At 34.6% G+C, this 13791-nt stretch overlaps 1 protein-coding gene across 4 annotated transcripts in view; it reads right to left on the reverse strand.

The window, feature by feature from the left end:
• Positions 1-316: 316 nt before the first annotated feature.
• The window catches only part of SNTG1 (syntrophin gamma 1), a 346324-nt gene continuing 332849 nt past the window's right edge, over positions 317-13791 (reverse strand). For all 4 annotated transcript variants that reach the window (XM_032701856.1, XM_032701874.1, XM_032701865.1 and 1 more), the window contains one exon: positions 317-6659. In XM_032701856.1, the coding sequence (XP_032557747.1) occupies positions 6501-6659 (159 nt within the window). In that variant the 3' untranslated portion in view covers positions 317-6500. The remainder of the gene's footprint in view (positions 6660-13791) is intronic.

Genomic DNA, 13791 nt, shown 5'->3' on the forward strand with positions numbered 1-13791 from the left:
CTGCAGGTGAGCCTCATAGCTAGGAGAAAGGCGGATATTTCCAAAATCCTAGTCAAGCTTTAAGTGGGTTATATGCCTTGATCATACAGGTAAGGAATGGTCATTATTTCTATCAAATAACCAGTTGTGCATAGTGTTGGGAAATAACTTTACTACCCCAGGGTCTTCAACTACTTCCTTGATTTCCCAGACTTGGCTTTCAATGATATAAAACTCATACACTGTATGACTGAATGCAAAAGGTTAGTTAAAAAAGTATTTATTTTCTATTTTTTCTGTTATGTTCCATTACAAAAAGAAGCATAACAAAAACAAAACAGAAGATAGCATTTTATTAGTGATACATTAATGAGCTTAAACAACTAGGTGATTTATGCTTGTCACAAATACATATTACAAACAACCACAAAACCTTAACTAAAAATGAAATAAATAATTTGAATAGCTTTTCTTAAATTTCTAATATTTATAAAATATATAGCACTTTCTATTACATTTTTTCAGTCATTTTTATTCATAACAAATTAAAACGTATGATATATATTGCAAATATGCTAAAGGGATAAGAATAATTAAAAAAAAAAGTTCCTGGAGGTATGAAATAGTAAATTAGTTAGTGTTTATCAATTTATTATCATATACCCAGACTGTGCATATCCTGCAAAAATAGCCATTTCTTCAACTAATATACATATGTTTCTTTATAGTATTATAACTTTCTAAATGTAAAGCTTCATGGATTTATGCTCCTGTTTCATAGTTGTGCCTAATATGTAACTCTCATTAATATATACTGAATATCTTCCATTAGTATATACTAATATATACACACACACACACGCACACATACACACACGCTGCATTATATATTAGTATATACTGAATAATAAAATAATTTCTATAATATATAGCTGGGATTCCTGTGGAGAAAGTTGTTGAAAGTGGAAGCCACGTATACTGTAGTGAAACTAGGTAATGTAAATGAAAGCATTTAGTTTTAAATTGTTCAATATATTTTACTAGATTACGTAATGTACTGTAATAATATACAGAATCAGAACAGAAATTTATTTTTATTCCAGTATTCCTATGTTTTTTTCTATTATTCCAACAGGGTATGAACCACTGTCTCTACCAAACTTCCCGAAAATTGAGCCAAGCAAGTAGAAATATGTTGACATTATAGAACTTATTCCGGGAAAATACAAAAATTCCACTTAAGAACCCTCCAAGTCAGGAAAGCACTTAAGCACAGATATGACTTTGCTATAACCTGAATGTTAATCACACTCAAGCACTCTTACTGCTACACAGATGCTCTTGCCATAATCCTTAACACTGTCCCCTGACTGTGTATGAGAGTTAGCGGCTCCGTTATGTAGGTGAGAGTACAGTTTTCCATCTGTCTGAATAACGGGGGCGAGGAAACAGGGAAGTACACTTGGAGACCTCATAGCAAATATTCAGGTACGTATTTGTATGTGACAGACAGGGAAAAAGATACATCAGGAAGAAGGCTGACCTGCATGGGGTAGCCTGCTTGCAGCCAATACTATCCCAGTGTGGCGAGGGAAAATGACGCAGAATAACTGGCCCTTGGCAACATCGGCCTTTTTCAGCTTCATTCTGCCCCTTGCCGCAGCACAACATCCCCCTTCAGGCACTAAGCTCTGGTGGGCTATACTGGGAAGCTCAGGTTTTTAGGGTCCTTCAAGCACCCACAGTGCACAAGCAGCAGCCCCACAGACACAGAAACGCCTGGCACCAGAACCTGGCAGTCTCACTGTTAGCATGTCAGAGGGTTTTTTTACTCTGAACTCATTTCAGTTGGGCTGCATGGTCTGAAAGCCCATTAGGACCTGGAACTTATATAGATGTGATGCTTGTTTAGTTTCATCCTTATAAAAATGGTTCATGTGCTTAAAGACCGCTCTGTGATATGAAGAATAGCACAATGAGTGGGTGCAGGCAGAGCCCATATTAAAAAAACACATTTCTGATAAAATTAAAGCACTAGGATAGGAGCACCTCTAGCTCCTGAGAGAGAGAGAGACAGAGACATACACATGCACCTTCAGATGCATGTGAAGCTTTTGAGAGCCTTGAGTGGCATCTAAGACAAGTAGTTAAATTTTGGGAGCTTGAGTGAGTCTCTCATGTTTCCCATCATACTGAACTGGTCAGAGGTGTGAGTCCAAAGAACAGACTCATAATTCCCTGATACAGAAATTTTAAAATCAGCTTAAACTTTTGTTCAGACACTATACTTTTTCAGAGACCAGATCCCATACAGAAACGGAAAGTCAAATGCAAGGATTAGTGTTTAATATTAATAAAATTTCCAAAAGCTTCCTTGGAATAGTCAAAGTAGAATGAAAACTGGTCTGACTTTCTAAGGAAAACTGTTATACATTCATGAGATCTTCAACTTTTTTAACATTTTTTTCTGATTCAAGAAACATCTTAAGGCATTGAATAAACCAAATCACATTTAAAGTAGCAGGTTGCAGTGCTGAAAACCACCTACACATTTGATTGTGCACTTTGAGGTGTTCTGAAAAGTCTACATGTCTAAAATAAATAAATAAATATATTTTTGTAGAATCAAGGACTAATCCAGAAAATAAGATGATTTTGAGATGATTTTCATCTCAAAGTAAATTGATACTGTTTATTATTGATTTGCATTCTTAAAAATTCTAGTTTGAATTGCAAAAAAACCTTCCAGTTACTGGTTTTAAAAAATAACACACACTTAGCTTGTCTCCACAAACTTACTGCACTTAATTAAGATAATAAAATGGTGAACAGCTAAAAAATATGCTGATCTTTATTTCAAAGATGCCTTCATGCTACTAGAATGCAAAGCTCTTTTGAAAATCTCTAACTGTATTTTTAAACATATTTAAGAAAAGAAATGTATTCATTTACTGATGAAATCAAGAATAATATGTATTCGAACCAGTAACACTTCCCTAATAAAATTATGCTAACACTATAACTTATCATATGATCAGTTCTTTGAAGATCAGATTATCTAAAATTCCCATCACAAAGCAAAGCAAATCAAACCAAGTGTATTTTTGGTATACTGTATAACATCACTTCAATAGGCACAGTACTATAAAGAATTTTCTTTATTAAACTAACTTGACAGTATCATGACATAAAGAAAATAAATTACATATTATGCTATGGGTTGGTTGGTTTGCCCTTTCTTCTTAAAATATTTGCCTCCACTTGCATACTCATATTTTAGCAAAAGCTGATGGCTCATAATTGTGTTTTTTTCATTGTCTCTGGGCTGTGTGTACTTACAAAATACTTTTATTCATTTTATATTAAATGTGAAATGACAGGCTGCAACATAAAGCCTGAGTTTTGACATATACGTATGAAGTTCCCTATGCTTTGAATGGAAACCTCTTATAGGTATTTAAATGAAAAATGTAACCTTTTAATATGTTTGTAAATTTTGTTTTGGTATTTAAGGATTACTTATAACACAGAGTTTAAAACTTTCCCTCTTTGGTTCAAGACTGAATTTCCGACCAACTTGCTTTACAAGGGTCAGGTTGGATGCAGAGGCATCTCTGAATATTCTGTGATGTCACTGCACAAACCCCTGCTGCACTAAAAAATCAATGCTGACCTACAGTCAAGGCTGTGACGTCTTATATTCTCTCAGTATCAATTTTATCTTTCTGAAAATAAAGTATTGATTAAGTCCTGCCAGTTGACCTCTTTAGAAAAACAAAAAGGAAATCAATTTACAGGCTAATGTGTTTCTTAAATGTTGTGTATTTAATGCCCACTTGTGAAAGTCTCAGTGATGAATACAGGGGTTCTACAAAAAGAATACTTGTCAGAGACCTTCAGGATACCCTGGTGTCCCAAAAGTTCCTGTCATTAGTTCCGTTCTGCACAATGATCATTTTTAGTATTTTGATTTTTCTTTTTAGTAGGGGGGCTGTCATATGATGGAATCCCTTCATCTACAGAAACTTCCAATGACATACTTTGTGCTGGTTTGGGTAAATGTTATGCTTATTCAAGCACATCTCTTAAATACCTCTCGGTTTCAGTGGTACAAAAGTGCACATAACATGGACGGTTGAAGGAAAAATATTCAACTGGCAGCCGACTAGTTTTAGATTCTGCCAGTGCCAACAGAGCATGCACTGAGGTGCTAGCGTATGCCGACACCGTGATAGCTGAATGCCACAGCAATGCTCTGAAAGAAGGAGATGATTTGGGAGCACTGAGGAGGAGAACTGTCATTAACAGATATCAGACTTCTGTTTTCAGCACTGTCAGCACTCTGCCAAGATCTGTGTTTCCAGTATATGCTTTCTTGACAAGGACACAACTGTTAAACCTCTTAGACTGTTGCAGCTTTGGATTCAAAGTATTTGGGGATTGTACTCTCCCAGGAGCAAACTCAAGATCCTATGGATGGCCATGGTAGTTCTTTCTGTCACTCAGAGACCAGTATGTGATGCCCTTATTTAAGGACAATTCATATGAACAAATACATGATGATGCCTATGAAAATGTTGTATATAGTATATATAGTATTTAATAACTGGATTATGACATCATTCTACTATATTTAGAATTAAAAATAAATGTGTAGCCCTTGGAGGTGTACCAAAAGGAAGTAAATGTGTACTGAAAAACATTTGAAAGTGATAAAAGAGTCCTCAGGAAAATACATTTTTTGATTATTTGGAGCTAGTATCAAGTTAGATCAGTTATACGTCAAAGCAATGTAACTCCCACATATGTAAATCTAAATACTTCTAATGCAAAGCAAAATAAAACGGAGACATGATTTGCGCCTACATTTTGTTAATCTTTTGCCCCTGCCTTGCAGTTTGAATTGTTCCCATTTTGATAAGCTTTTCTCTGGCCTCACTTTTGAAGTTTTTAATTATCTTAATATGTAGAAAGGAATGCAAAAGAATTTGCCTGTCTACTAAAAAAGGCAGATGGTGTTCCTAGCCCATACCTGCTATTGACAAGTCTAAGTGGGGGGGGGAGGGGAAGAAAGGAATTTTTGATTACAATATAATAAGCAGAAAACCCACAAATACTAATGAAAATGTTTTGCCCAAACTGTAGCTCACTAACTGTTCTTCCTGTATTTTTTGGTTCTCTTTCCTGTTTATCAAAAGAAAAAATCCCTCACCTTTTCTGTTGTTTCAACTATATCACACACATCCTCACACCTTTTTCCCATGTTCACTGATGTGTGTCATAGCACAGCATTAAATTATTTTGCAAAACTGTAATTAAATAAAGTTATTAATTTTAAATTTACAAGTCTCTCATATTTCAACTTTAAATGATACTCTCGAATTAGTACGTGGTCTAGAGTGATGTAATGGTCTTAACAGACAAAGAAATTATCCATTTTGTAATCTATTCATTACAGCTTATTTAAATTATTCCTGTTTTTTACTAACAATGTAGATCTATAAAATATAAATTATTAAGAATTCAAAGAGTGAACTAATTTTCCAAGCATAATGTAAAATGTCTATTTCTTGAGAGCTTGAGTGGAGCAGACACCCTACTTATGAAATCAAGGTTAAACCATGGAAGAAACATATTAAGTGGGTTGTCTCTGAAACAAATTCAAAATCTTGTGAACAAAGACTGTTAGATTTACAGTATTCTTGACAAAAAAAAAGGAGGAAGTAAATAGCTGACGATATTTTTTGTACTTGCACTTAATTTGTTTTTAAAATTAAATTCATATGCCATTATTTTTACCTGAAGAAGAGGGCCTTACCCATGAAAAGGTATTTTGCTTTTTGTGGCTTGTTTTTTTTTGGTTTGGTTTTAATTTATCAGTCCAGTATGGCTATATCTTTGTTGTTGTTACTGTTAGAATAAGAAAACAAAATGGAAAAAGTGGTATGACTCCATGTATGGACACAAGTATGGATTTACAGCAGTGCTTAAAGTGCTTTCTTATTTGAGGAGATACTTACAAAAATGACTTTTCATGCTTATCTCCTTTTCACCATGTATTATACGCTTACTGTTTGCTCTCATTTATAATATAATGATAGGGCATTATATTCATACTCAGAGTTTAGTATATTGTCATAAAAAAATCTGAAAACAGGAAAATGACAATTCTTTTTGTGTATTATTACAGCAATTTGAAATTTTTATTAAATACTCAAGTGCTTCATTTCATCATTTATTCCTTTGCTTCCAGTGTTGTTTAAAGCACTATGTAAGTACAAATAGATAATACTAAAAGCATATCCATCCTATTCTGGGGTTTCAACTAGTATTATTTACTGACGTCTTGCAGAACTGAGATGAAATTATGATCCCATGTGACCATTTATCTGCTGATGCTGCAAGATGTCTTGCCTCCAGGATTGGTTTCCACGTACATGGTTCACCAAAGGTCTAAATCTTATGAATATTTATACATTGTTATGTGTCCTCGTTAAGTGGCAGTGCTGTCATATGAGATGTCAAGTAGTATACTTTAATTTGCCAGTACCAGAAGTTGTGGGAAGAGCAGAAGCTGTGGCTTGGCTGCCTACATACAAAGGGTCCAAACAAGCCACTTTGGCTGCAAAGAATGAGTGGATACAGTGAAGGACTGCAAACAGGTTGGAAAATTCCAGCTCCTGGAAGTGAAAACAAAAAAGATTAAACATGAAACAGAATAACACCTCACAAACACATAACCAGGAATGAACTGCTACTCAAATAGCAATAATTTTAATAACTTATTGCCATTCTGCTAATGTGCCCTACAATTCTCCACTATAGGGACTTAAATACTGAACATGTAACAATCAGTAAATAATTGTTTGGAGGCTAAGATGGACAAATTTATGAGTTAAGTGCCTCCATACAAATACAAGATCCTGCTGGCTGAAGGAAAAGGAAAGTGATATTATGTAATCTTGCTCCAGGTTAATGCAAATCTGATACTTTTGCAAGTTAATTTAGATAAAAACTTAATGGCTGCACCATAACAATCTACACATCTCTGGACTACTACTGGATAACCAATGTACGCACAAAAAATCAATAACATTGAGTTCCACATATGTTACATTTGTTCATCATGTCACCTCACAGTGTTAGCTATCATCTTACCTGATTCTATAATTAAAAAAAAAAAACAAACAACACAAAAAAGACATTTCAAAGAGTGCTACTATCACACAGTGATTTTTTGGATCAATTTTGGATCTGTTATTGGACCAAAAAAGGAACTCTATGTTTTAACTTCATTAGTAATATTATACAAAGTCCTTGTTTTTCTACCTTAATTTACATTTCTTTACAGCCCATCAGCATACAACTAGACTAGCTGGCACTCTTTTAGACACCACTACAGAGGAAAAAAACCTACATTTTTTTACATACATAAATTTGCTCCTTTGTGTCTAATTAATTTTTTCTGATCAATTTTTTTAAGGTTTTATCTTCAGTATGTGTTCTTGGAGCTGGTATTTAATCAATATCTGTTGTATTTGAAAGCAAACACAGGTACTTCAATACATGTAGGTATAGGGATAGTAGTGCACAGTTGCTATCTTTCTGCTTTGATTCACTGCCTATACAGATTTCCTCACTGCAATAAGAAGCCAATAATAGATATCTGTGGCATATTCTGTTTCTGTTTATGTCTAGCACTAGTATTTCCAGGTCATGTAGAGCCAAGGGTATTTCTCTTTTGCTTAGAAGAATATTGATGATGTAAATTCAACAAAAATTGCTAAATCTCTCAAAATTACATCAACCTGCAATTTTCTTCCCCTTGATATTTCCTGGAAGATATTTCTTCACGGAATACATGGAGACATTCACAAATCCCCCATGTGTGTGAGGGGCAACAGTGTGAAAGCAGAAAGCTGCATATGCAGAGTGTCTAGTTATGTGCTGAATAGGTGAAGCTTTGTTCAGCTCTCTTACAACTCCAGCAGATGTCCTTCAGACATGCTCAGAAATAAATTTGTAACATCCCATGAGCTTCTTTAAACTCCCCTGACAATCAATTATCAATAAAGAAGATAACGTTTATGCTGAATTTCACAAACCTGCCATCTGTGTCCATACAAAAAAAAAATCTGTTTAGAGACATTTTCAATTTTAAACCTTGAGAGAAAGACAATTTTATCACTATGTGAAAGTGGTGCCTTTTCTGCTTCAAATTTCAAAACAAGAAAATTTATCATAGATAAGAAAACAACGAAGATGAGGAAACAAGGAATTATGGAAGCTATTTCAGAATAACAACTATCGGTCATTAAGTTACTTTTCAGTTAACTCAGTTTTATTAATATATTAATTTATCTAATCAGTATTATAAAAAAACCCTGAAGCTTAAAACGAGACAATAAATATTTAGTGGAAGTGCGAAATATTTGTAATATCAATTGCACATGTTATATACAGAAAGACTACATTTACTCCCATGTCTCAACAGAATAAGCCTATTAAAATAAATATTATGGTTTGAGAATTGTTTGAGTTAACTAGGTAACCCTACTAGCTGAAAGTTCTTACTATCATAATTACAGCTACTGGACACTGAATTTTCACAGTGCATGACTATAATAATTGTCAATAGTTATCACAGGGGTTTCTGCAACAGCAACACATCAGGAATATTCATTGCCCAATGGACTATCAAGGCAAATGGGTGAAGCAACAGAACAGCCTCTGAAGGTCCCACTGGATTACTATTATTGATAGAAATGACACAACGTGGAAATTACCTTGATTGCAAAGAACAGCACTAAGAATTCAGCAAATGCTTGATTATTATTTGCCATGAAACATTATTCCTATTTCAATGAAGACATGCATATTTGACTGGAAATTAAAGCAATGTGAAGCACAGTAGACTGGCTGGTATGCGGTGACTACATATAGGTCTGATTAATGGCTGCAGCTCAGTTCCCAGGAGCCTGATTGATGGGAACAGGGTCTATTAGGAACAACACTTTTTTGGCAGATTAGCCTAATCACAAGAAAGCTTAATGAACAGATAAGATTTCATGTAGAGCTGCTGACAGACAAAACATGCCCTCACTTCCACTGAGAACTTGCACTTTATGCTGGCCACAGGCTGGCACTACTGCCAGCAGATGGAGGGGAACTCAGAGGCTTTTGTGCATATCCAGCCACCCCTGGTTGTTTTTGTATATATTTCATCCTCAGTCATCCTCTCATCTGAATACACTTTTATTCAGGCAAGGTATTGCATATTACACACCTACTTTAGATGAAGTTTCAAGGAAACAAATAGGCAAACCCTAAGAAACCTGAAAAAATATGCAGTGAAGCCATTAAAATTGATACCAGTAGAGAAAAGAATATTCTCTGAACCTACAAAAAGCAAGAAATCTTAACTTGAGCCACATCTACTTGTCCACGCAAAAGTACACAATTTAGTATTATTCCAATTTCCAGAATGTTGTCTGTACACCTCACCTAAGATCCTACTCTTCTAGGAATATCAGTGTATACTTTGGTCTTGAAACTGTCTTTATAAGCTATCTGTTGATTAAACTACTTTCACCCCATATTACTGTCATTATGGCAGACGCTCCCAGATTATTAACCTGAACGTTCACAGTTCCTGCTGGGGACAATGTAAGTGAGCTGAAAGGTGTACGAGAAAGATGCAGTCACTGAGAAAGGTCAGAATTGTATGGAAATTCTAGTAGCCTTTCACAAAGAAAGTCTGGATTGAAAGAAAGAGATGGAAAGAGGAAACAAAAAAAGAGTTCACCCAAACGAAAAAAAAATCCAACAAAACACAACAATCTCTTATTGCATTATATTAATAATACAACCACATAAATGATATATCTACAAAATCAAGCAATTTTGTTTCTAAGTATCCATGATATGGTTAGAAAAAAATCTTCTCTTTCATCCATATTTAAACTGCTGATATGAGAAAATATTTGTTCTTTCATCAAATTTAGTGTTACATAGTCTCTCTATATTAGCATAGAATCTGATCTAAAAAGAGATATTAAACAAATAATTAATGTGCAAGACATGGGGAAAATAAAAACTGAAACACACAAATGAACAAAGGTCAGAAATCTGAGCTCAGAAATGCAGTCACTGCAACTGAGAAATCATTCTGTAAAAATCTTAAGGATGTACATTTAAAAGATGTACCTTTTAAGATGATATTCTAAATGTGAAGAGCACCGTGATGCTCACAGAAAAACCCTCAAGGCTAAGAGCAAAGATTAATTTAAAATTGCAATTTGGAAAATACACTTAAACAGAAATGTCAGTCTGGAAAATTGCGCAAGCACCCATCAAGTCACCTTGCAACAGTTCTAAGTGAGTATTTTGCTCTCAGTAATGTGAGCAGCACTGACTCAGGATATTTGTCCTATTTTACATTAGAGTTCTATACTACACAAATTAAAATAAAAATTAATTAACATTAATTACTATTAAGGTAGTATTAATTAATAATAAGATTAATGCTTAATCCTCGAAGTTACACTTCTTCTTTTGCTGATACCATATTTCTGCCTTCTTCATTTCTCCATATTAAAATAGACAAAGACAATTGACTGGACCTTCATCTTTATAAGCTTATTTTTATATTCAGTTCAGTTTTATACTGCTCAGTTTAGGAGTTCAGGTAGTCTGTGAACAAAATCTCACCTGATGCAGCACAGCTGCATGATCTTGACTGAGTTCTTCTGACAGAACTGTTGTGCTGTGATTTGAGAGAGGTGAAAGCACAGACTGAAATGTAGTTTTTGAGTTATACATATGTTTTGCAAGGTACAGAGACTCTCAATTCACAGTTTGGTGTTCTTCCTTAGAAAGTTCAAAGGAGAAATTACATAAGAAAAAGCACTAATTTTTCTACACATTGCATACTTCTATGTTTGGAAGCATTTTATCTTGAAATAGTATCTCTCATTGATTTAAGGCACTCTTCGTTTTTGTCAGAGAAATATAAAGCAGTTTCTACTGCTGTGGTCTAATATTTAGTCAGGTAAAATTGAAGATTACAACACTCTTGAGTTTATTACAGTCCTGAGATTGTGTTAGTCTGTGGAGGCTTCTGTGATACTATGGAGAAAAAATGGATCATTAAACTACACCTAAAACCCCAGATAAACAGATAGATAACTAGATAGGAAGGTGCCTAAGTGAAATCCTTATAGATGCAGAGAAAGCTTTGCCCTTCTGTGCTTGGTTTTTTTTGACCCATCCCAACAATTCAGTAAGAAGAAATACAGGGACACATTGGCTCCATGTTCTGCCAAGCTGACAGCTCTATTTTGTAGTTCTCACTCAGAAAAATTCTGTCTGACTCTGCAAACTCATGCAATATCTCCTGCTGAGTGACAGCTGGGAAATAACCTACAGATTGGAATGTCTAAGGGGTACTGGTGATTAATGTTGCCCTTAAGTGGTTTTCTTGTCAGAAACCATTTAGACTTTGCCTTAGAGACCATCAAACTCAGGTCTTTGTTTCCAGGTACCCTGCCACGGATCCGCCAGTGTGACCTATGGTAATTATTGTTCAGATTTTTCAGTCTGGAACTGCTTAAATCTATGAGGAAACACTTCTTTTATTCTACATTATATATCTTTGTAGTAACATGATTTAACTTAGAGAGAAGCCAAACAAAAACATCAGTACAAAGTCTCTACAGAAAATAAAAGGCAGTATTTGTAATGATTAAATATCTAAAATTATTTTAAAACTGATGAGAAGTATACTGGGTAATAAGTTAAATTGTAACTAAATCCGTAGCACATGTATGTCTCACAGCAAGCCATTTTGAATTTCTTTAAGTCAGGCATGAAGCACACTGCAAAAAATGTTGACAGTATTATAAAAATATTAGTAATTCAGCATCAGTGAAGTCACTTTCACTTAGGAATATAAACTCTGGTGGCAAGTGTGTTTCTCAATAAAATAAAAAAGCTACGTGATGAATGGATGTGGTGCTGAACTTTTTCCCAAAATGTATTTTTCCTAGATTCTTCTAACATTGGCAGTGATATCTCTGTATATTCCACCAGATATCCAACCTGAAACTCCCCTGGTGTAAATTGAGGCCATTCTTGACTTATTGTTTTTTACTCATGTAAACAGACTGACCCTCACCTGGCTATAACCTCATTTCAGGTTGTAGAGTACCATATGATCCCTCCAAGCCTCCTTTCCTCCAGGCTAAACAATCCCAGCTCCCTTTGGTGGCCCTGATAACACTTGTGTTCCAGCCCCTTTACCTGCTTTGTTGCTCTTCTCTGAACTTGCTCCAGCACCTCAGTACCTTTCTTGCAGTGGGGGGCCCTAAACTGTACACAGGATTTGAGGTTCCTTGAAAGGTACCCTGCTTCCAAACTCCTGCTTGGGAATGCAGAAGTGAAGAGCCCTAATGAACTGGTGCAATAGCCCCTTAAATTTTTGATTTTGTTCTCCGCTGTGAGGTCTCATTTCATTACATTCTGATTATTCCCAATATAACATAACTGGAAAAAACCCAAAATCATAAGGAAAATGTTGCACTGTATTTCCCCTTGTAACAGTGAGTCTCCAGGCCATCTGAAAAACAGAGCTGCATTTAACAGGTGATGAAAGCTGTTGCCATGAATATTCATCACAACCTTTAACAGATGTTTTACAAAATTTCCATCGTCTTATTCCAAATGAAGCCTGCATACAGTATGCATGAAATCTGGCATTACAAGCATTTCTGAAAATCTGATTAACATTTTCTAATGGCTCAACAGTTCCACAAATAGCTATACCTCTAACTTAGTAATGTAAAGTCAAAAAAATTGAGGCTAGACTGTTCCACCTCTCCTCACGCTGCATAGGGATTTAAATCCACAAAAGGTTTAAATGCTACTGAAGAATTTTAAGCTAACCAGTGAATGTTCAAAATATATGACCCAAAACCTTTGCATTCATTTTACAGCCACATTTATTTACATTTCTTAGACTAAGCAACACACTTAACAAGCAAACAAATTGGAATTGATAGATGATCTCATTATAAATTCCATAGCACCCTCCAAAGAGAATATAATCTGACATCTTTGATCATAATATAGATGATATGCTTTAATCACCAAGAAAATTAAATGAAAGTAACAAATTTTATTTCCAAACTGATTAAGGTGAAAGTTTATATTTATAGTAAAGAGAAACAACCAGGGAACATGATAACATATTAATAAGCATGCTAGTAACTCTGTGTAATATTCTGCCTTCATAAGGTTGAAGGTAGGATTTCAACCTTAATAAAAGGTAGGCAAAATTTTCTGGAAATAAAGCTCTATTCAACTTGAATGGGAACAACAATAGGCACAATAAAGGTACCAGGATATCTCTAAGGCTTATAAAGTGATTTACATGACAGATATAATTTAAAACAGGAAAATATTTTCATGAAAACTGTTTTCTTCTTCAAAATTGAAAACCGTTTTCTTCTTCAAAGTCTAGATTTCATACTTTCTAGAAATCTTTTTAAAAATTTAATTTGGCATTAAAAATATATTTTAGTTTTACCAATTTAAGAAAACCAACGATAAAACCAAACCAAACAAAGAAAACCAAACAAAAAACCTACCACTGTCCCACTCTTAGAATCCTATGAAGTTTCTTCAATCCTAAAATCCTGTGTTAATATGACAGCAATAGCAGACAGATATTAGAAGAATAACTTGACTTTCATCCTTCAGCAGGATAATAGTTTACAATTGTTTCCTTAAGAGAAAATCATCCTCATGACATTA

The sequence above is a fragment of the Chiroxiphia lanceolata genome, chromosome 1, assembly GCF_009829145.1.
Source record: "Chiroxiphia lanceolata isolate bChiLan1 chromosome 1, bChiLan1.pri, whole genome shotgun sequence".
In the NCBI taxonomy this organism is placed as follows: domain Eukaryota; kingdom Metazoa; phylum Chordata; class Aves; order Passeriformes; family Pipridae; genus Chiroxiphia; species Chiroxiphia lanceolata.